General features: G+C 37.3%; 1 protein-coding gene across 4 annotated transcripts in view; it reads right to left on the bottom strand.

Moving 5' to 3' along the window:
- LOC105489066 (ADAMTS like 1) overlaps nt 1–24,221 on the bottom strand; it is a 950,014-nt gene that overhangs the window by 369,299 nt on the left and 556,494 nt on the right. For all 4 annotated transcript variants that reach the window (XM_011753701.3, XM_011753699.3, XM_011753700.3 and 1 more), the window contains one exon: nt 15,391–15,518. In XM_011753701.3, the coding sequence (XP_011752003.2) occupies nt 15,391–15,518 (128 nt within the window). The remainder of the gene's footprint in view (nt 1–15,390; nt 15,519–24,221) is intronic.

Below are 24,221 nucleotides of genomic sequence, written 5' to 3'. Positions count from 1 at the left end.
GAGATCACTTGGACACAGGAAGGGGAACATCACGCACCGGGTCCTATTGTGGGGAGGGGAGAGTGGGGAGGGATAGCATTAGGAGATATACCTAATATAAAGGACGAGTTAATGGGTGCAGCATACTAACGTTTCACATGTATTCATATGTAACAAACCTGCACGTTGTGCACATGCACCCTAGAACTTAAAGCATAATAAAAAATTAAAAAAAAAAAAAGAAATTTGCTTACAATATACTTCATAACAAGTAATGTTTAATCTGGTAACACGTGCCTATGGAAACTGACCTTAAACATTCAAATGTGTCCTTCTCCTTTTTTGAGGCTAACGTTCACATTTTTCTCTCATTTAAGGTTAAATCTCCTTCATTGAACAAAGCCACTATAATTCTAGAACTAAATGCATCCCCTGTACATATAAAAGTAGAAAGGAGGAAACAGAGGTTCTTGGTGCTTTGGGACTTTCAAAAGCATAAATAAAAAATCTCCCTTTCTCCTAAGCATTTGGTCGAAAGGTCCTTGAATCCCACACAGACGCAGTTTTCCACTGCCTTTTCTACATGGGATACATCACGTGGCTCAAACAGATTAGTGCTAAGGGAAAGATTTATTTATTTATTTTTGAATAGATAGATACACAAGCCAAACTATTATGATGACTTGATAAATGTGGCTTTTGAAAATGCTTTCTGTTGTAATAATACAAGCAACAACAAGGTGGCATGCTGCCAGGCATCATCCATCAGTAGGTGAGCTGGCTGGGAACAGACACAGCCCTGGTGCCATGTTAGCTCATCCCAGTGTGCCAGAGGCCCTAACAGGGCCCTAGGGAGCCAAAAGAAGAATCGCCCTTAAAGCCGCATTCTCAAAGCAATTTTAAACTGATCAGGGGAGAGTGAAGTTCCACATTAAAAAATGGTGCTGTAACTTGTGAACTAGACTTAAAAGTGTTTCTTTGGCATAGATAACATATTTCTGTGACCTCAGTTTTATAATTCAACACTTCTGCTCGATCCTAATTTGTCATTATAAAAATGTTCTGAACACAGTGCCAACTTGGAAACACTGATTTATGTATATCCAGAGAGTTACTAAAACTTATTGTGGAGACTAAATTTGATATAAATGGAAATTATGTAGGTTTGGGGAAAACAGTCTAAGACAACATCCTCTCTGGTTGTTTGATCTTCTCTCGACCAGATGGAACTAAGGAAAGCATCTCTGTACTTTTACAGGTTTTTGAGCAACAGTTAGGAGGCTGGTAAATTAAAATTTAGACCCACATGAGAATGTTATGGCTGAATTGTGGAGTTTGTCCTTTAAGTTTCAAATTGGCTTATTTGCTATTATGACTGTTTGGTATGTCTAAATTATAACTAGAAAAATCACTGCCAATTTTTTTTTTCCAAACAAGTATGATTTTACATATCCCTGCCTATTCTTCAAAGAAAGACATGCAATAACAAAGCATCAAGTTTTCACAAATATGGGCTGGAGTTATGAAAATGAGGAGTATACTCATGTAATCAGAAAAGAAAAAGGCGAGAATGAGAACGTAGACCATGAAGGTCATGCCCAGCTTCTAATGAAGCCAGAAACTGCTCTGAACATACTGCTCAAAAAATCTGAGACAATGTACGATAAACACCCCAGTGGGGAAAATGAGCCCTGGGCAGTGCTTCCTGGTTAACACACTTTTTGTACAATGTTTTCCAATTTGCAGTCACTTAACACATTCATTGGACATCTGGTCTGTACTAGTACTAAGCAAGGCACTGTGAAAGACGCAAAAATAATGACCTCCCTGATTCTTATCAAAGTTATTATTTACTTGAACAAATCCACACAAATCAGAATAGAACACACAACAGTATAATGCCTGGTGAACAACTCATAGGAATGATCTGAATATTAAATACAGAAGGAATTTGAAAAAGGAGAGATTGAGGAGAGGGCAATAGCTTACAAAGGAAATATCTTAGGTGGGAGGTCCTATATGGGTGATAGGAGTCCCAAGAATGTGATGGGAGAAAGGAGACTTACTTTGCGATTCAGCCCTCCCTTCCTACTCCTGCTCCCTCGAGTACTACACTAGGTTCTTACCCTAAGTTTAATTCAGTAAATTCACCTAACAGTGACTAGATACCTACTCTGTGCAAGGCAAGAAGGTATAAAGAAAAGGAAAATAAAACCTGAGACCATAACACTGATAATCTAATTAAAGACAGTACCATATAAATAACGATAACACAGCCAGACTATGTAAAGGTGACTTAAAGGTAGTGCAAACAAAATGCCTCACAAATACAGCATGGTGAGACTCAGGGGTACAGGTGAAAGTGGCTTTAAATAACATTTAGGATTTTGACAGGTGAGCATGTGGAGGGAGGGACATTGTAGGTGAAGAGCTCACCAGGAGAGGAGGCACAGAGGCAGCAAAAGGCCAGCATTTTAAAGGTCTAGGACACCATCCTGTAGCACCCACGCCTCTTTCACTTTTAGAAAACCAGCCTGGCCAACTGGGTGAAACCCTGTCTCTACTAAAAATACAAAAATTAGCCAGGTATCATGGCGCATGCCTGTAATCCCAGCACTCAGGAAGCTGAGGCAGGAGAATCGCTTGAACCCAGGGGCAGAGGTTGCAGTGAGCTGAGATTGCACCAATGCACTCCAACCTGGGCGACAGAGGGAGAATCTGTCTCAAAAAAAAAAAAAAAAAAGAAAGAAAGAAAGAAAACCATATTACCATTTAACCTAGCAATCCCACACTGGGTATCAACCCAAAGGAAAAGAAATCATTATACAAAAAAGACACCTGCATTCATATGTTTATTGCTGCAATATTCACAATAGCAAAGTCATAGAACCAGCCTAGATGTCCATCAGTGGATGACTAGATAAAGAAAATGTGGCAGATATACACCATCAATACTACTTAGCCATAAAAAGAATGAAATCATGTCCTTTACAGCAACATGGATGGAGCTGGGGGCCATTATCCTAAGTGAATTAACTCAGAAGCAGAAAATCAAATACATATCTTCTCACCTATAAGTAGGAGCTAAACAATGGGTACACATGGACATAAAGATGGAAATATTTGGCACTGGGGACTCCAAAAGAGGAAAGGCTGGGTTTGTGGGGTGGGAGTGAAGAAACTGCCTATTGAGTACAATGTTGAATATTTGGGTGATGGGTACATTAGAAGCCCAAACCCCACCTTTATGCAATATACCCATGTAATAAACATGCATGTATACTCCCTGAATCTAAAATAAAAAACAGTAAATATTTTTGGACATTGATTTACTTTTCTCCCTTGCAGTCTGTTTGGTCTCTGAGCTGCAGTATCTAGCAATGTGCTTGGTGTACTGTTAGTGCTTTACAAATATTTCATGAGAGAAGGAAGGAAGGAAAGAATCCCGGGAGCGAGGGATAGAAGGAGGGAAGGAAAGAACAAATGGCCAAAGGAAGAAGGAAGAAACATACAGAAGGAAATGTTATAAAGATAATTTCAGGCCATGATGAACTTTCAGCCTCACATCTGTTCTAATTTTTGAACTTTGAAACCTGATTAAAATCTTTCCATAACAAGATGAAAACTTTAAAATGAAACTAAATAGCTACCAAAGTAAAAAACACTGGGCTCTATTTTAATGAACACGTTTATTTTCATATATTTATTATAAGTTGTGTTTGTCATTGCAATGCATTTGCTTCCTCTGAAAGATGGCTAGGGGTGGGGGCCGGGGGATTGCTGCCTTTGGCTAAAGATCCACTAGCAGGAAGGACGTGGACTTTATAGTATACACACACATGCCATAAGGTTTGCAAATGATCTTACATTTGCTCAGTAGCCAAGAGAGGCAAAGAATGAGAATAAAAACAAATGTGTTTTAGCAACATCAAGTCCAACTTTTCCATCTTCCCTCTGAGGAAAATGTATATTATGAAACTCTAGGACTCTAACAACCTCTCCCGATACAAGCCTTGAGTTGGAAATTTATGAATTATTTTGGCTAGAGACAAAAGCTCTCCAATCCTTCCATGTCACCCAGATGTTTGTTGCAAAATGGGGGTCTGGAGAGTCACAACATATTTCTTTAAAACCAGTTATATGAAGAGCAGTTCTGCTCCTCTTCCAATCTAACAGCAAAATGGGCTTGACTGCATATCTGGAGGAGAAACTATCTCTTTTTTAGGGGCACACATTTCAGAGTTGAAGGGCACCTTGGATGTCTGTTCAACAAATATTTATGGAACACTTGTTCTGTTCCAGGCACTGCCCACCTGATTTCACAGATAAGCAAACAAAATCCAAGAGAAACTCAAATCCAGTCCAATGTCATGCAAATAGAGAACAGTGCCAAAATTCAAAATCAGTAGTTTTACGAAAAATAAAATAAAAGGAATAATCCACAAAGTAGGCAATGAAACTCACTGCTACAAATTCTGGTTCCCACAACATGTGGTTCTCTCCCAGTAGGAAAGGGTCTTTATCTGGACCAGGGATTCCTACTCCAAAGCCCAAAGGCAGGGGCTGGCTCTGCAGCTGTTTAAGGTTGGTATATTAGTTAGGGGCTTCAGCTGATGATCCATGCATGGATGTAACATCACCTAGTGTTTTATAGTTATTCTTCCTGCCTCCAGGTGAAGTGTCCATCCCCTATTGTATATGATTTGGATGGACCACCCTCTGTTTGCTCTTAATATCCAGTATGTGTCTCCATCTCTCTCTCTTGTTCTTCCTTTCTCTCTCAGTGACTGAAACTAAGGAAAACAGGGTCAGATAAATCTTTTCTATTTTCTACAAATTGAGCCCAAACCAAAGAAATAGTTCAAGTAATAATGCAAGTAGCATTAGGAAATCTTTCTTTCTTTCTTTTTTTTTTTTTTTTTGTTTTGAGTTGAGGTGAGGGAGGACCTGGAGGGATGGATGCTGAATTGAAGATGGAAAACTCAACTCAACTCTGTGAATAGGAAGTTTAATGACTTTAAGGAGAGGTGAGTCTCCGAGAATTTGAATAAACAACCCAAGAATCACTAGGACATTAACTTGGTCATTCACCAACAAGCTGGAAGCTTAAAGGATCATGTTTGTAGGCTTAAATAATAAAAGGATGAAAGAATAAGTCAGAAATCACTTAGTTCATTCACCACTTTGGACAAGGCTGATGATGACTAATACTAGACCAGAAAAGTAGATACAGAGTAGTACCTAGGGCAATTCCCACTGTTACATCTTGACATGCTTGTACCCATGACTTCTCTCCCACATGGCAGACTCCATCATTTCACAGAAACTGCAGTGAGGATATGAACATAAAAGAAGTTTCTTTGTCAGAAAATCCTGTGGTAGCTCACCCCCGTAATCCCAGCACTTTGGGAGGCAAAGGCGAACAAATCACTTGAGCTCAGGAGTGAGAGACCAGCCTGGCCAACATAGTGAAACCCTGCCTCTACAAAAAATACAAAAATTAGCCAGGCATGGTTGCTCATGCCTGTGGTCCCAGCTACTCAGGAGGCTGAGGAAGGAGGATGGTTTGAAACTGGGAGCCGAAGGTTGCAGTGAGCCGAGATGGCAACACTGCACTCCAGCCTGGGCGATACAGTCAGACCTTGTCTGAAAAAACAAACAAACAAACAAACAAAAATTCTTCTTTTCTTCTTCACCTTAACCTCTAATTTTTCAGGGAGCTAGAGATAAACCTTATCATTGCACTATCACCCCCTTCAAGACAGCAGCAGTTTTAACCCTGGATACACATTAAAATCATTTGGAGAGCTTTGAAAAAATTACTGATGTCAGGAATCCACCCCAAGAGATCCTAATTTAACTGTTCTTTGGTAGGGCCCAGATATTTGTATGTTTTAAAGCTTTCCAGGTGATGCTAAAGTGTAACTAGGATTAAGAATTACTTCCATAATAGAAGGAGGAATAAAAACCACATGACCATCTCTGACAGATGCAGAAAAAGCGTTTGGCAAAATTTAACATCTTTCATGATGTGAACTCTCAAACTAGGCATAGAAGGAAATGTCTTCAAAATAACCAAGGCCATATGTGAAAAGTCCTCAGCTAATATCACACTCAATGACTTTTCCTCTAAGATCATGAACAGGCAAGGTTGCTCACTCTTGCCGCTTCTGTTCAAAAGTGTACTGAAAGTCTTAGATCTGTAAGACAAGAAAAAGAAATAAAAGGCATCCAAAAAAGAAAGGAAGATGTAAAATGATCTCTGTTTGCAGATGACATGATCTTATAAGCAGAAAACTCTAAACAGTTCATGAAGGACTAATAAACAAACTGAGTAAAATTAAGGGATACAAAATCAATATAGAAAAATCAGCTGCAATACTACACACTAATAACAAACTATCCACAAAAGAAATTAAGAGAACAGTCTCATCTACAATCACATCAAAAAGAATAAACTACTTAGGAATAAACTAAGGAAGTGAAGGACTTATACACTGAAAATCACAAAACATTACTGAAAGAAATTAAAGGTGACACAAATAAATGGTAAAACATTCCATGTTCATGGAGTGTAAGAGTTAACAATGTTAAAATGTCCATGTTACCCAATGTAATCTACAGATACAATGCATTGCCTATCAAACTCCCAGTAACTGATTATTATAGAAATAGAAAAACAGTTCTAAAATTCCTATGAAACCAAAAAGAATCTGGAATGTTCAGAACAATATTGAGAGAGAACAAAGCTGAAGGCACCACAGTTCCCGATTTCAAAACATTTTATGAGCTACAGAAATTAAAACAGTATGGTACTGGTGTAAAGATATGCCAGGGTAAAGACACCTTGGTGTGAAGACAGACATACACACCAATGGAACACCTAGAAAAACACTCACACATATACAGTCAACTGATCTTTGGCAAAGGTTCCAAGAATACACAGTGGGGAAAGGTGCTGGGAAAACTGGATATCCACATGTGAAAGAATAAAATTGCTATCAAAATTTCACCACATATGAAAACTAACTCAAAATGGATTATAGACTTAAATGTAAGACCTGAAACTATAAAACTCCAACTGGAAAATATAGGGGCAAAGCTTCCTAATATTGATTTGTCAATGATTTCTTAGCTGTAACACCAAAAGCACAAGCAACAAAGGCAAAGTAGACAAGTAGGACACTACCAAAGTAAATAGTCTGCACAGCAAAGGAAACAACAAAAATGAATGAACTTTGAGGCAATTATGCTGAGCGAAATAAGTCAGAAATAAGGACAAGTACTACGTGATTCCAAGTATATAAGGTATTTAGACTAGTCAAGTACACAGAAGCAGACAGTAGAATGGAGGCTGCCAGAGGTTGGTGGGGAAGGAGAAATCATGCTTGCCATTCAAAGAGTCTAGTTTCAGTTACACAAGATGGTAAATTGTAGAGATCTACCGCACAGCACTGCTAGTATAGTTAACATTACTGTATAAAACACTTCAAATTTAGTTGAGATGGTGGATCTTATGCTAAATTGTCTTACCACAATAAAAAATGAAAATAAAAAGAGGAAGGGAAATAACAAAGAGGGAATTAGAGAGGAGATTAGCTCTAAGATCCTTCTCAGCTCAGTCTAGGTCTAAGTTTGAAATATTTTCTTAATTCTGCAAATGCAGAATTGGTTCCACCAACCTTGGTTCTGTGGTATAGGGATTAGGTTCCCAATTCTTTTGTAGAGATGTTTAATATCACATAGTTTTCCTCCTCTTTAGGTAAAGTGCAGATTGAAGAAATAAAATGACAACACTGCATATACTGTTTAATAGCCAATTATTAAACATTTGAGTGTCTGCTGTGTGCTAAGCACTGTAAAAAAGGAGGACTTCATACAACTTAATTAGGAAAAGAAAGCATTATTATATAAAATGATTCTACCATAATAAAATAACAATACATATAAAATATTTTTAAAACCCAGTTCCATATATGTATTATTTACAGAATTGGGGGAAGTTCTCTTAGTTCTTAAAATATCTTACAACTATAATCAGTAGAAACTCAGAGGCAAATTAATAATTTGGTAAATTCTTGAGACTCTGGCCCCTTGGGATTTCTATCCTTGGTTATACCTACCAATTTGCTTAATGCATAGTAAGTATTCAATAAATTTTTATTGAATGAATGAATGAAAATTGAGGAGATATACAAACTTTAGAAGGGCTACTGAACAAGCCACATAAGGATTTTTTTTTTTTAATAAACAGAAAAAGACAGCTAAGAGTTACAGATTCCTGATATGGCAAGTAAAGGTTATGGACAACAAACACATTTCCAATCATCTTTTATTCCAACAAATTGGCTTATGGGATAAAACAGGCCATAAATTGGTCTTAAACATTCAGTCATTGGCCTTAGAGCATTTGTCTCCTGAAAGGAGATCAGATCTTGGAACAATATACCCCTGCCTAAGATATATGACCTGAAATATTAGAAGTCCTGGTAATACATTTAGACTAGGCTTTCACCCAAAAAGTAAAAGGAAGGCAACTGCAAACTCTTAAGCATCTGTTCCAAAATGTGCAATCTCCTTTAATGAAACAAAAAGACCATCTCATACAAATGACATGAGTAGTCATACCCACTCTGAACTTGTATATCTTTCTTTTAAACAAAAATTCAAACATTTCCAAGGAAAACAAGGGTGATAACATATAACACCAGATGAAGAATAACAGATAAAGCCTGCTTTGGGGCTCACTTGAGCTGAAAGTTCTAAAACCTCTTAAAACAAGTCCTGTGAACCTTAATTGGATGTTATGACAGAGATGAGATGTCTTTGAAAGAAAAAAAGCAAACATTTGTTTTAGAAGCAAAACCTTACCATTGAAAATTTTCTTTTGGTATATATTATTATACAGTATAGAAGTAAGACGCTAACTAAAGCCTATATTAGTGTATCAATATTTTCATGGCAGAATATCTGTGTTTGCAACTAAAAATCAGAGAAGTCAGTTTACTTTCTCTTAGCACAATTATTATGAAATGAGACTTGTAGAATGATCTTTCCTATTCCTGTGGACTAAGACTCCTTGGGGCTATTTATTTTAATTTTTCTGTGTTTATGTTGACACCATTCTGGCAGCCACATGTCTTTGGAATAATACTATAATCTTACTTGTTTTAGGCACCCCTCATGTGACTTTTATTTCTTGCTCATCTAATAATTGTATTTACCTCAAAAACTTTTAAATTCAATTTTAAGATTTAACTCAAAATATATTAACGTTTTAACAATTCTGCCATCCTTCATAAGATCAGTTTTTGCTATTTGGATAGATATGAAACAGCCAAACCCATCATTGAATCAGTTAAGATTTAGCATAATATTTGTATTCTGACTGTATTAATTAATTATGCTCTTAATGCAATATTGATGTAGTATTAATCTATACTATTAGCTAGATGAATTTGGCATTTCAGAAAGTATAAAAGGTCTCAGAAGACCTTTAAATCTTCTTTAGTCACCAGTGCAAAGGTTCACATCACACCTAAGAGCAGCCAGCTATCTGACTCGCTGCCATCTCAAATGAGCTGCAGTTTCCTCCTTTGAGCCTGGTCTTGGCATTGACTTAATACAATGAGACAGACAATGTTACATACCATATTAAGTGTCTTATGCATTTGAAACTTCTTATGAGCAAAGCTAAATTAGCTGGCTGAAGACAAACCTAGAGCTCTGAAAGATAGATCTTTAGTATCAAGTATTTTTTTAAAAAGCTAGATGAATGAGTTCACTATAAGTATTATTTCAGAGTATTTAGTAGGAGGGTTGAGGAACTGAAGAGAGGAGCAGCTTCTCAAGGTAGCTAGCACTTCATTTGAAGTAAAATAAATGTCCATCATCAAGCACCAGTAGGTATAGTCTCTTTTCTAATTGATGAAAAATAAAAACAGATATTATATTCTACTTGGTGATACTAGATTAGTAAAAGTTACATTATAAGAGTTACTCAATGAAACCTCATATAATCTTACAAAAATTAGTAAAGGTGGGAGACAATGTTCATTCACTGTCTTTCTTTGTTGTTCAGACCAGGGTTGCAGATAAAGGCAATGATCAGTGTTCCAATATTATAAACCTGGAAAATCAAGCACTGCCTACTTTCTGCAAGCCTCAGAGAAAGGGTAGGGGAGAAACCAAGGAAAGAATTCTGCTCAGTATGTTCCTGGGTCGGAACCTTTTCTCCAGTATCAAGTACTGCTTGTTGAGAATGAAGGCATTTATATTTAACATGTGTCTATGTTTTCATTCTGCTTTGTCTCCATTGAATTTTTTTCTATAACCTTCAAAAGATCACTCAGAGAGGATGTTCTGTACTCAGAGGGTAAACCAAGTCTCCTCACAAGCTCCCAATCCATCAGGGAAAAAAATTAACTCCAGAAATTGAGTAGTTGTCATTTACTCCATAAAATCTGAGTAATCTAGCTTCCTTTACAGTTCTGTCATATTGGGAATAGAATAATCATTAGCTGATAGACTTGAAAAAATAATCAGACCTGAGAGTGATCTAAAAGGTCATATTACCAGAGTTGGAAAATTGGCCTGGCAGGTTAATTTACCTGGTAGATGGGATTTATTTGGATTCAATATGAATGCTACTACATACATTCCAGTTACCTACTAGGCCTCTAAGGATATATACATTCACAACCTCTGATCTTTCCCTATTGGGAAGGTATATAAGATGACTGAACTGAATTTAGATGCATAAATTTGGAGTGGAGAAATGAGACAGAACCCATTAAGTTCATTATCTCATTAAAAATGAGTAAGAAAGCCATAGAAGACTGTTCATGGTAGATTGAAGAATAGTCCCAATTTTTCACTCTCTCTCTAACTCATGCTTTCACATGTAACATTTTGGCTCTCCCATTCTGACTCTGGACTTGCTGGGTGGCTTAGTTTGCCCAATGAGATACTAGCAAATATGGTACAAAAGCTGGAAACAGGCTTTGCACTGGGAATTGCTCTCTCTTACACCTCTGCTGTCACTATGAGAACTTGCCTAGGCTAGCCTGCCGGAGGATAAGGAACTTGTGGAGCAGAATTGGGTTTCCCATGTTGGCTCAGATGAAGCCAGTCTAGATCAGCCAACATCCAGCCAACCCTAGATATGTGATGAAGACCATCCAAGTCCATCAGAGTCACCTAGCCAAGCAATAATTCCATATCTGATATTCTAGTGAGGATTAGTGGTTGTTATGTAGCATTACTGTGGCACTGAATAATTGCTACACCAGTTAGAGTTTCCATTAGAGTAAAGAACTAAGGAGAGTATACTAATAAATTCTTGCTGGTACTAGAATAGATAGAATCAGTTGTTGACGGAAAAAACTTGAAAACTTTAAAAATCAAACTGATTTGAAGTCTTGAGGCTGAGCACGTATCTCAGAACATATTTATTTCTAAATTATAAGAGTCAAAATACATTCTAAACTCAGCCTAAGGACCGATTTAGGGCCATACTTAAGCAATGACTTAATTACCGTTAAGCATGAATGAGAAAAATGTTAGAATGTATTTCATTAATATTATATTTTGTTTTTATAAGTATACTTACTTAATATTTCTTACTGCTTAAAGTTATCTATTTTAATGAAAATTAAAATTTTTATACATGACTGTAACTGAAAAGTTTAATCAATGCTAGGTATCTCCATGAACTTTGATAGCTGAAACCTAGCTTTTTGAAACATGAGGCTGTAACCCAGGAATTTCTGTTAATAGTGAAAGATCTTGATTGCAAATAAAAATTATCAAGAAAACAAACAGCTTCTTAGGTGCTTGACAACTTAAAAGATAATGAAGACAACTACGCTTCCATCCAAGATCCTGAGCAGATGCATTCAAACTATATAGGGAGGAGAATATAAATCATCTAAAATGAAATCATCCAAACTGTCTGATTCCCTTTAGATACCAAAGGGGACTTGCTCCACACTTTCATTACACATAAAAAAGGAGAAAACACAGGGCTAAAATCCTATTAATAAAACTTGTGAAGTGATACAGAACGGCAGAAAGAGAAAGCCAGGGACACACAAACATTTGAGAATCTCTGATTCCAAACATAATAATCCCACGGTAAAGAAAACGGATTTTTTTCCTTTTTCTTTTCTTTTTTTGAGATGGAGTTTCACTCTTGACACCAAGGCTGGAGTGCAGTGATGCGATCTTGGCTCACTGCAACCTCCGCCTCTGGGGTTCAAGCGATTCTCCTGCCTCAGCCTCCCCAGTAGCTGGAATTACAAGCACCCGCCACCACGCCCAGCTATTTTTTGTATTTTTAGTAGAGACGGGGTTTCTCCATATTGGCCAGGTTTGTCTTGAACTCTTGACCCCAGGTGATCCACCCACCTTGGCCTTCCAAAGTACTGGGATTACAGGCGTGAGCCACTGTGCCTGGCCAAACTGAATTTTGATTGAGGACCAGTGACACTTAGGATAAGGTCTCCCCTGGGTAAGTGGGTCTGACTAGCATCCACAAAGGGCCCCTGCCAGGTTAAGTTCTCTGCAACAGAAGCTTTCAGACTCTTTTGAAATGATACATATTTTCTATCACAGCTCAGCACACACACAAATGCATGCGTGGGGTAGGGGGTTTGCATGTGTATACGCATGCCTTGTTTTGAAAAATGCAACATACACAAAGGTCTTGAATCAAAGCAGGAACTATCTAAGTGGTTCAATAATAGCATATTCTGCTGTGCCTTCTAGAAAATAAGTGTATACTTGCCATAAAAGCTAAAGTATTGGGTTAGTGAATTGAAGGTAATAGCAAAAACTGCAATTACTTTTGCACCAACCTAATAGGTTAAAAGTCAGCATTATAACATCTATGAACATTCAACGGGTTACATACTTTTTTGGTATTATTATAAAAGTATTTACTTAGTCACTGTAGATCTTTAAATTGTCCTTGGAGATGCAGATTTTCTACAATCAACACACCCCCAAAGACAGTAACTCAGTCTTAGTTTTGCTCCTTTTAAAATCTGTAGCTGTAAGATTTAACTCATTAGGGCACAGAGGTAATGACATGATCATGTGGTCATGTCATGAGCTGCTTGTCTCCAGAAAGCCCACTAGAATCTCAGACTGAACAGCTAAATCAGCCTCTATGTTGTTTGTCTCATAAGGATCAGAATTAATACAGTTTAGCCTAACAATACAAATCCTATTGAAGAAAGATGTCAAAATATATGACCAGGCATATATAAATAGTTATTTCACAATTAAAAATATATATTACATTTCTGTCCAGATTGTTCCAGAGTTTAATGATGATGATAAGTTTTTGATTTGCTAAAGAATTACTAGAATTTAACAGTATAGAACATATCCATGTGTATAATGTATCAGTCCATACTAAGCACTGGTTTTTAAGAAACTAATATTTCTTTATATTCTTGTTGGATTTGGAAATGCCTTCTATTTGGAGACATTTTGTCTTCTTCAGTTTCCTAAAGAATGGGTAGTGTACCTCTGCCCCATTTTTTAAACTTCTTGTTCAGCCTTGTATGAGATTACTGAATATATGTTTTTAATACTTGAAAGTAAAATAGGGACATATCTTCTATATGTTTATAATTTTGGCATTTATATCCTACTTTTCTAATGCTTTAGAAGTAGAAGACAACTGATATCTTTTGTAGTTTCATAATAGAGCCCTAACACCTAGAGCTTTAACTTACTAGGTGGCAAAATTGTTTTTATTTTTAATTCCACAAGGCATCAATATTTGATTAGTTGCTGAATGACAGAATTTAGTGATTTTAATGTACTCCCTAAATTGCTTCTCAGTCTCTCACTCAGTAAAAGATCCTACCGCAATCTAACATACATATCACTGAGACAGTATGAAAATTCCCCTTTGTTTCTTATTAGTTTTGTGAGACACATGTTTTGGCTCATCTCTAAAAAATATTCAAGGATGCTAATTTGAGGAAACTAGGTAACAGGAACATTCTAAATTTATACTTTTTGGCTTTACTGATGTATGAATATTATCAGTTACATTATCACCCTGTAGCAGCATATATTGCAGATTTAGGAAGTTTTGTATATTCGAGATTAAGAGAGCAGGTGAATCATAAGGAGCAAAAGTCTAGTCTTTCTTATCAGCTTAAGGTTCTCGCTGATTCGAAGCTGGCCTCAAAAATGAGACAAACAAACTTACTGGTAGATATAATCACATTGACCCATTTTTAGTGCACACCGCAATGCCACAGTGGCCAAATATCAGAATTGATCTGGTGTTTTGTTGGATATATCTCAGGTTATAACATTTCCAGTGAGACCTGCCTGGAGCCAAAATGGTCTTTTGTGATTCAATGAAGAACCATCTATTGGGCTTCTAATATCTGTTAGACCCTGTGCAGGCCTTGGAGAGACAGAAAGGAATAAGGCTCAGACGCTGATTTCAAGAAATTCTCACTCTTATTAAAGTAAGTTGACATTTTTCTGAACCTCTGTCTCACCACTTTCTGCTATTTGTTTATGAAATGTCTAGAATTCTTTTTCTGTTTCCTGTTTTATAATATAGTATATACAGTAATTTTGATCAAATCTCCTACTTGCTATACATAACACTTTTCAGAGTCAAATAAAATCTTTCATTAAAAATATTACCATAGTACTTTATATTTTACAGTTTGGAGACAGATCTAGTCACAGATGACACAGCTCAAGAAGGAGTTTTAAATTATTATTACTCTAAGTAAAAATTTCCATTCTGAGGCCTCAGGCCCTTTCCTTTTAGCTTAAATGTCATTAGCCACCCCCATGTCTACCTTCTTCATCCCTCTCACTATTCCTGACCCAATTCCCACTGAAGCTTCTATTTTTCCAAACTTCTTTATATCCAAAATTCATCATTCATTGAACTGAATGACTTTAAGAAAATTCTGGCTATTAGGACATCTACAAATATAAACCAATATGTTATTCACTTGTAAAGTACTTGGTAATACTAAAAATCCAGCATAAACCCAATATGCTACTAACACCAATATTGTACAATATATTATAGAGCTAATAATTCCAGAACCATTCCTAACAATAAATTCTCCTTCCAGTCCTAACATGAAAACAGGTAACATGTGCTTGGTAAAGATGATAAGTTCTCTATTGCTTATCATCTGATAAGAGTATATAAAGACCTGGCTGGAGATGGACATAAGTACACAAGTAAAAACACGTAAGAACACAAATTTAATTATTTGTACGTTCCTTTAATTATTTTCTTTTATCTGGATCTGTAAGCAACAAAATATTCCCCATTAAACCCAATCACGAAAGTATGCCTCAAACCTGCTACCTCTGGTTCTCACAAAGACCCCCAACAGGTGCAGGACTTACTTGCTGCTCAGGCAGCGTCTCAGAGAGTAGGAGGCCCCTCCCCCGCAGGTGCGTGAGCACTCACTCCATGGGCCCCAGGCATCCCATAGGCCGTCCGGGTCCTCCTCGGAGCGTGCGGTCCTGGAACTCTGTGAGAAACAAAAGAATGGTCAGCATCATATCCCCATGGAACCCTGAAACATGTGTCCTAAAATGTGACTGGCCTGTACGTGTGTACACGGTGGCCTTGCTAGGAATGAAAACGTGCAATCGGATTCTCGGATTCTTTTCCATTTCATACTACCTATATGTTCAGGGAGAGGGATATTTAAATTTAAGGGCCCTGGGCAATGACTGAAGTGGGCACGAGGTTGTACAAATGGAACAAATGAAAAAGGAAGCCAGAAGCAGGAATTTGGGTTAGAAAACAATCAATTGCATTGAAGTCACAATTCTGCTCAGGGTTCATGAGTGTATTCTTCATCTCTTTGCGAAGGGAAAGAAGCTGCTCTCAGAAGTATTTCTATCCTGAGAAGCTTGGCATGTGCATACTAAACTGCTTCCCAAAATCTAACAATGTTTTACACCATTGACAACTTTTTAATAAAGCAACTGCATTCCTAGTTTTAGATTTGTTCATTGGAATAACTATACAAATAACTTTAGTAATGCAGGGATTGCCTCTTGACAAATAGACTTGCTGGTTATTTACAGGCTTTCTAGGAAAATTTCCATACACTGTAAGAATACTTGTGGCTATGTACAGGTCTCAACGCTGTGCTTCACATTCAAGAAAAAGATAAAATTTGTGCTATAGTTAAGAGAACAGGCTCTGGAGTTACAGATTATCTGAGTTTGCGTACAGATTCTATTTTTTATTATGAGTCCTTGAACAAGTAACTTACCACCTTCCTATGTTCCAATTTCCCTTTTTACAAAGTGGGGATAACATTATAACCATGCTACTGCACACACACACACACACACACACACACACACACACACACACACACATATCGTATAGGAAGATTAGCAAAATGAACTTAGCCCACCCAGAGCTAGTGCCAGAGCAGAGCACTAATTTTTATTTTGTAGCAATGGGATCCTTTATAAATCAGTTGCTATGGGGTTCGGTTGTTAAACTGACTACTTCTTTGAACTTTTAAAACCTGTACAAATTAAGTCAGAAACTTGGCCTTACGATGTTACACAAATGGTTTTCCAACTGGTGCATGCTATACTTAGCTTCCTGAATCATTTGAAAGGGAGATGAGATAGCACAGTGATTAGGAGCAGGAACTGTGGATCTACTCAGCCTGGGATGCAATACTGGCTTCAGAGCTTCCTAGCTCTATAAACTTGGGCACATATACAATCTCATATGCTTCCGTTTTCTTATCATAAAATGGAGATAATAAAGATACTACAACAATGAATGAATCAATGGATCTTTGTGAGCAGTAAAAGAGTTGATATATAAAAAGCACATAAAGTGGAAATAACCCAAATGTCCATGAGTGGATGAATATGTAAACAAAATGTGATCTATACATACAATGGAATACTATTCAGCCTTAAAAAGGAAGAAAATTTAGATGCAGGTTCAACATGAATGAAACTTAAAGACATGACACTAAGTGAAATAAGTCAGACACAAAAGAACAAATATTGCATGATTCCACTTACTGAGGTACCTAGAATAGTCAAATTCATAGACATAGAAATGTCTGTGTCTGTGTCTAGACTAGGGGGTGCTGGGAGAGAGGGGAATGGGGAGTTGTTTTGTGGATACAGAGTTTCAGTTAGGGAAGATGAAAAAGTTCTGGAGATGGATGGTAGTGATGATTCCAAAACAATGTGAATGTATTTAATGTCACTGAACTATATACTTAAAAATAGTTAAAATGTTAAATTTTGTATTAGTACATTTCACTACCATAAAAACAAATATGCACATATATTTTTAAAAGTACATAGGGCCTAAATAATAAGCACTACATTGTATAAGCATTTGTTGCTATTATTATTTAACATTATTTATTACTTATTGTTAATATGTATAAACATATATGGGCTCTGAAAGTTTACAGGAGGTACACTGGTAAGGCACCAGGCTTTTTGCTGTTGAGTTTAGTTGAGACACTGTACTTGTAAGGTATCATCTCCCTGAAATCCCTGACTTTCCCACAGTACGACCTTGCATCCACTTGTCATATTGCATCTGCTTGGTGATGTCATCTGCCAGCAGTTTTATGTTCCTATAAAATGTGGCAAAGCCTGGGTAACGGAGCCACATTGGTAACCCCAAAATCTGTACTTTTGAAAGGAAGAATTTATTGAGCTCCAAAGCCTGGTTTTTAGGATTATTAAAATCAATCTTTAATCACTGCAATATGAGGTGCTCTGTTTTCAGAACTTAAAACAGTGAGAGAGAAAAGATTCTTTGCCATACCCAAATTTCTTCTCCATGGCCCATTAAATTCATCCCTCAGATTTTTAAAAGTTAATTGCATATCTTCTAACTCTTTGTTTGCTGCATGTGAATAGAAGATAGGATTGCTGACTGCTGAGAGAGGTACAGGATTTTCCTGAAGCAGTTTCTATTTGTGTGACAAATATACATTTGTGGGATGCAATTTCTCTCATTTTACTCAAATTCAATATGACTTTGATGAAACCAGTATCACAAATGTAAAGATTCATGCAGTAATTGAAATGAGTGATTACAAACTTTGATGCTATCCATTACAACAACTGCAAAAACAAAACAAAACCAAACAAAACAAAATCCACATGCAACATTCACCAGCAAACTGCATTTTCATATGAGATAAAAACACTTCAATGCCAAATCCTTGGGGAGTTTCCCTCTGGCTGTTCTCTGGGTAAGATATTGGTAAATAATGTACGGTTGTGAATTTTTCTAGAAAAACAAGTTGTTTCAAACTCTGTGCTAAAGTTCCTTGATATTTTTCATGTGCCTTGTTTGAAGAAGTGCTAAAAGCTTCAATGGTGAGGTTTCACTGCTAAGCATCTTATCTCATCACATATTACACGTTTCAGCACTACACATAGTAAGTGCCCACGATGTCTCTGAATGAGATCTCATGCAAACCCAGAAGCAAGTTATAGGTCTATTTCACAAAGCCAAACAAACTCCAAGTTTTCTTTTAACAAGTAGAAAAAACATAATTCATTCCAATGGAATCCATGTTTAATGTTGGAGAAAGTAATTTTTCTGCTTTTTAACTGTGCCAGACATTTACATCTATAACCAGCAATGACTTTTTAGAGATGCTTTTCTGATTATTTAAAATCTAGAAGTATTTGCTTATTGCAGCTTTTAAGATTTTCTTCACTATAAACAAATTTTGTGTCTGGCCCTGGTAGAACACATACTTACTTCTCTTCTACATTTTTTTCTTTTTTTTTTTGAGACAGTGTCTTGCTTTGTTTCCCAGGCTGGAGTGCAGCCTTGACCTCCTGGGTTCAAGGGATCCTCCTGCCTCAGCCTCTTGAGTAGCTGGGACTACAGGTGCTTGCCACCACACCAAGCTAATTTTTGTATTTTTCATAGAAACAAGGTTTCGCTATGTTGCCCAAGCTGGTCTTGAACTCCTGAGCTCAAGCTATCCAGCCACCTTGGCCTCTCGAAGTGCTGGCATTACAGGCATGAGCCATCATGCTTGGCCCCATTACTCTTTTACTTTTGAATGTACAGTCCTTTTAACTTTACAGCAGCAGTTTTCTAAAGGGTAAACTTTGAATTGCATCTAGCAGGGGAAATAGAGGCAGAAGAAAAATAAAGAGCAGATAATGGGTTGCTTAAAAGTAATGCTGATTGCCTCTGAAATAAAAAAAATCTAAGTTTTTCTATACAGGCCAGCCAATGTTCTTCAATTTGATTTTCATCAGATAAATGTAATATTGTAATTCAGTGTCTCAAAAGGAAGGTTATGGGTGCTATTGAACACAGTGATCAAAAGATTATCCCTGACCCCACTGCTGGAAATTTCAGTAGCAATGTCATGTGAGATGATGGTCTTTAGCTATTAATATCACTGACAAAGAACTAAAGAACAACCAGTAAGTTCTTTATATAAGGCAATTTTTCACTAGTAGGAGATTTATCATAAAAAAGTCTAGAGTGCATCTCATATTGAACTTGAGGGAAAAGGCCATTATAAAGCCCTTTCTTATTACAACAACTATTTTACTTTATAGGCATTGGATGAGTGAGAATGGACACTTGGCAGCTGTTTTGATCTAGCATTTGAGAAATCCACTGAGAGAAGAAGTGCCTGAGTTTTTGGCCCTATAATTTTATGGAAATTGACTAGGCCCGTTGAGTTATTGAATTTAGAAACAGTTCAGCCATTTTTAGATCTTTGGTGCCACATTTTGACCTTTAAATGTAGTGTTGATTAAGTCTCCTAAATCAACTGCGATCTTCTCAAGAACTCAGCAATCAACCCCCCAACTCCATTGATACATTGTTCCTGGCCAGTCAAGACGTTCTCAGCCCCAGTAAATGCCAATTGCATGGAATACAGATTGTGGTCACAGATCATTATATGCCTTCTACAAATACTAGAAGAGCTCTCCTACATCCATCAACCTGAGAATGGTGTCATTTTCTTGCCATTACTGGCTTATCTAAATGTGGTTTTCATCTGATAGTTTTGTGGTTAATTCCAGAGCCAATTGCAGCAACAAAGTCTCAGGTGAACAGCTCCAAGCCTGACAGCTACAAGTAGTTAAACAATTTGAGTAATCACATGAAGCAATGTTTTCCCTGCAGCTCTCTGCCCAATAGACACTTCACCTTAGAATGACCTCCTATGTACCACTTATCCATAGCCTCTTTCATTGGAACCTGCACAGGTTATCAAATACGTGAAAGATGTAAGATGAAGCAGAAATTAGCAATGAAAGACTAGAGTTATATTTGCTCAGAGACCCATATATACAGGGTACTTGGAAAATATTTTTTCCAAATGTTAAAACAAGAGGTCAAGCTATACAAAATTAAATGAAAAAAAAAAAGTAGGTGCTGAGGAAATGCTTGATAGTTTTTTTTTGTAAAAATGAAGTCATGTAACAGCTGAAGTTATAGTATAAGAGAAGTGTTTTTCAGATGTCAACAGATCCTCAGAAGTAACAAAAAGGCTATGAGACAAGGCAAAGAATGGCGCTTACAATTCTAAGAACATCGAGAAGGTACCTGAACCTCTGGTTTTCCACTTCCAGACAGACAGCATTTAGCTTAAGCTATCTGGAGCTGTGTATGTGGCTGTATCAAATGGATGTCACACAGCTCTGTATTAAAAAGAGGGGCAACTCCTCCAGTGATGAGAGAACCATTTTTCCTGTGGTCTGCCCATGCAAAGTGGAGCAATCTATACACAGAAACATCCTGGCCATGTCTGCAGCTTTGGAAACAAATCTGCAGATTCCATTTTTAGCTGCCCTACCCACATCAGGTCTCTATAAATCTTATCTAATCCTTGGCTTCTTTAACAAGTTGGAATACGGGTTCTGCCGCCAACTGTACGTGGTAGGAGTTGTGATTCCCTGCTCCTGAGAGCTCACAGACATTAAGCAGTAACTGGGCTCTTGTAAAAGTCCATTAGCTTTTTGATGTACTTTCTTAAAGAGTGTAGTGTGTGGATACTGAGGCATGCGCCTTCCCAGATGATATTTGCTGCTGGCTTTGCTTAGGAAATTTGGATCATCTGGTTCTTATCACAGCTGCACTGTTGGGAGATATGATGAACTGCCAGTGACACAGTGCATGGTCTTTCAGAGGCCACTGCATGAAGCCTGTCCCTTGCTACTGAAGAGAAAAGTCAATTCTGTAACAGGGTGTAAAAGCCATACAGGCCAAGGAGGACTTTTGGGTACCTGTCTCCCTTTTGCTTTCTCAGCATCTATGCACACATTCCAGTGCACTTTTGCACATTCCTGTTAAGGCACCTAACTGCACCTACGCCTAAAGAGTTGACGGTGAGGGAAAACTGGGGTCTCTTAAGTACCTACATGCCAGGAAGCATGCCAAGATTTAGACAAATGATTGTATTTAATCCTCACAATTACCCGGGTCAGGTAAGAATTTTTTTTCCTTATTCTAGAAATAAGAAAATTGAGGCTGTGAGATTGAACAACCTGTATCATGCTGCAGGAGAAAGAGCACAGACTTTAGAGTGAGATGGACTTTCCTAGTCATATACTGGTAAACTTGACTTAGACATGTTGCCAGACCTCATTTAGCCAGAGTTTCTTCATGTGTAAAATGGGAACATTGGCCGGGCAAGGTGGCTCACGCCAGCACTTTGACAGTCCGAGGCGGGCGGATCAGCTGAGGTCAGGAGTTTGAGACCACCCTGACCAACATGGTGAAACCCCATCTTTACTAAAAACACAAAAGATTAGCCAGGCGTGGTGGCGCTTGCTGTAATCCCAGCTACTTGGGAGGCTGGGGCACAAGAATCGTTTGAACCCAGGAGGTGGAGGTTGCAGTGAGCTGAGATTGGGCCAATGCACTCCAGCCTGGGCAACAAGAGTAAAACCTCATCTCAAAAAAAAAGAAAAAGGAAACATTGATACCTCTCATAATATGGTGATTAACAGAGAGAACACATGGGAAATACCTAGCGTAGTTTCTGGAATATTAGTGCCAATTATTTTATCTTTCCCTGCTCCCACCCCCATACCACAAATGCACACACACACACTTATGTCACATAGCTAATATCTGGTAAAGCCAGGTTTTATGTCTATATCTATCTTTTGTTTTGTTTTGTTTTTGTTGTATGGTTTTTTTGTTTGTTTGTTTGTTTTTTTACTGCCTAGCTGCATATTTTGACCTTTCTTTCCTTTTCAAAGAGTATTTATCAGTATGTTAATTTACTCTAAAATGACAATGAACTGTGTTGCTTTTCTTCTAAAAAATTATTTTGTTCTCAGAATTCCTTCTCAACCTGGGATAACAATTTGGAGATGGAATTAAAACAGCTTCATCACTTTTTAGGAAACAAAAATCTGACTCTGTTCAATGTCAAATACTCTGTAAGGTTTTCATTTCAGAGCTATGGTAACTTGATTTTATTTTGTATTCTATCCAAGGTCAAGCCTGGATTATAGCTCATCTAGAAAACTGCTGAGAAACCTCTGGGCATTTTGGAAAGCTTCAATGGAACACAATTTCACAGCCAGTTGAATTAAAATCAATAATTGCCAATATGAACAAAGATTAGTATTCAGGAAATTTTCGACGGACCATTAAATATTTTGCGTCAGCTTATCTCAAGGGAAGGCATAGATAAAATATTTGATCACTGTCAGTTTCTATTACTTTAAAAGCACAAACTTAGCAAATGGAAACACTATAACTGCTTTGTCATAAGACTGAGAGAATATTAATGTAAACATTATAATGCAGTTTTTTCTGATAGAGATTTCAAACACTTTTAATTTGCAAGACTTAAGGAGATTTTCTACTAGAAATAGCCTGTCAGTCTGGTTCTCTTTTTCCGTGATAATAATCTGCTTTATAATAACTATAATAGCTGAACTTCTAGACCTAGGGAGTGCTCAATTAGGAGGAGAAGGCTGAAGCTGGTAATTCATGTATTTTACAAAGGAAAAGTGGACAACAGGAGAACTGTATCCTGTAGAAACTACAGTCATTTTCAAAAATTCATTTATTTCATGTTTTTGAAGGAAGTCATCACTTTCCTGGCCCCTGGACTGTAGGGATATCTTAAACCCTGATACTATTTCACCTCAGGTGTGAAACAGCCATTTTACCTGGAGTTCTAAAAATGAAGCAACTGTTCCTGGTTGCTTTGTTTTTTGTTTTCTTCTTTTTCCTATACTTAGAAAGGAAAACAAATCTCCAGTGGAAAATAATATGTAGGCCCAACACCAAGGAAAACAGTGAAGAGTCACCCCCCCAGGGCTTCCACAACCTCCACTCCCCGAAACAGGCATGTTTGAAACACCCCCTCCCACGAAATTCCTTCTCTGCTCTTTTTGTGAATTCCTGACTTCCTGGTGAGCCAGTTAGAAGTTTTAGTTTCCATTTCCATCTAATCTAACTAGAGCTCCATCCAAACTGTGACTCCAATCAGCCATAGATACTTTCTGCAGCGCTGGCAAATTTAGCTGAAATGAATTTACAAAACATCTGTAGAACTAAGGAAACATCTGAGGCTCTGGAAAGCACATGTTGGGGTTTGGAATCATAGAGAAAGAATTCCTGTTGGAGAAAAATCTCATTTTGTGATTTGCTGAGGAAACTGGAACGTTAATAGATTAATATGGCTTAGGGTTTGATAGGCAAAAAAACTCAAATTATAACTGATAAAAGGGAAGCTGCATGAAATGACTAGCTAACTTCATGTCACTCTCAAACAAGTCAGCTTTTGGTTTTGGTAGAACTTTCTTTCTTCTTTGGTTGACTATTGTGCCATCTGAGCCAAGAAAAAAATGTGGTGTAATAGTTCTGAATTAAGTTCCATGGGATGCTGGATGTGGTTTAGGTTCTATTCCTATGCTTATAATTGGATGCACTCTCTCTTAAATACCATCTAGATATTGTAGGATGTATGGGATTGAAATTTAAAACATTCTCCCTGGCTTAATATTATGCTTTCTTCTTTTTTACATTCTTGTTTCTACTTTTGTTTAAGTTCAGTTCTCCGTACTCAGAAAAAGTAGAATGATAAGCTCTTAGTATTGCAATATTCTCTTTAACCTGAAGTTACTTGGTGTCCCATTATGTAGTATCCGTTTACAAAGAATCAGTATAGAATAAATTAAAACAAGACTTTGTAGCTCTTTGGGATTAT

This window comes from Macaca nemestrina, chromosome 14, assembly GCF_043159975.1.
Source record: "Macaca nemestrina isolate mMacNem1 chromosome 14, mMacNem.hap1, whole genome shotgun sequence".
Lineage (NCBI taxonomy): Eukaryota > Metazoa > Chordata > Mammalia > Primates > Cercopithecidae > Macaca > Macaca nemestrina.
The sequence above is the reverse complement of the archived record's forward strand: the minus strand, read 5'-3'. Positions and strand labels throughout refer to the sequence as shown.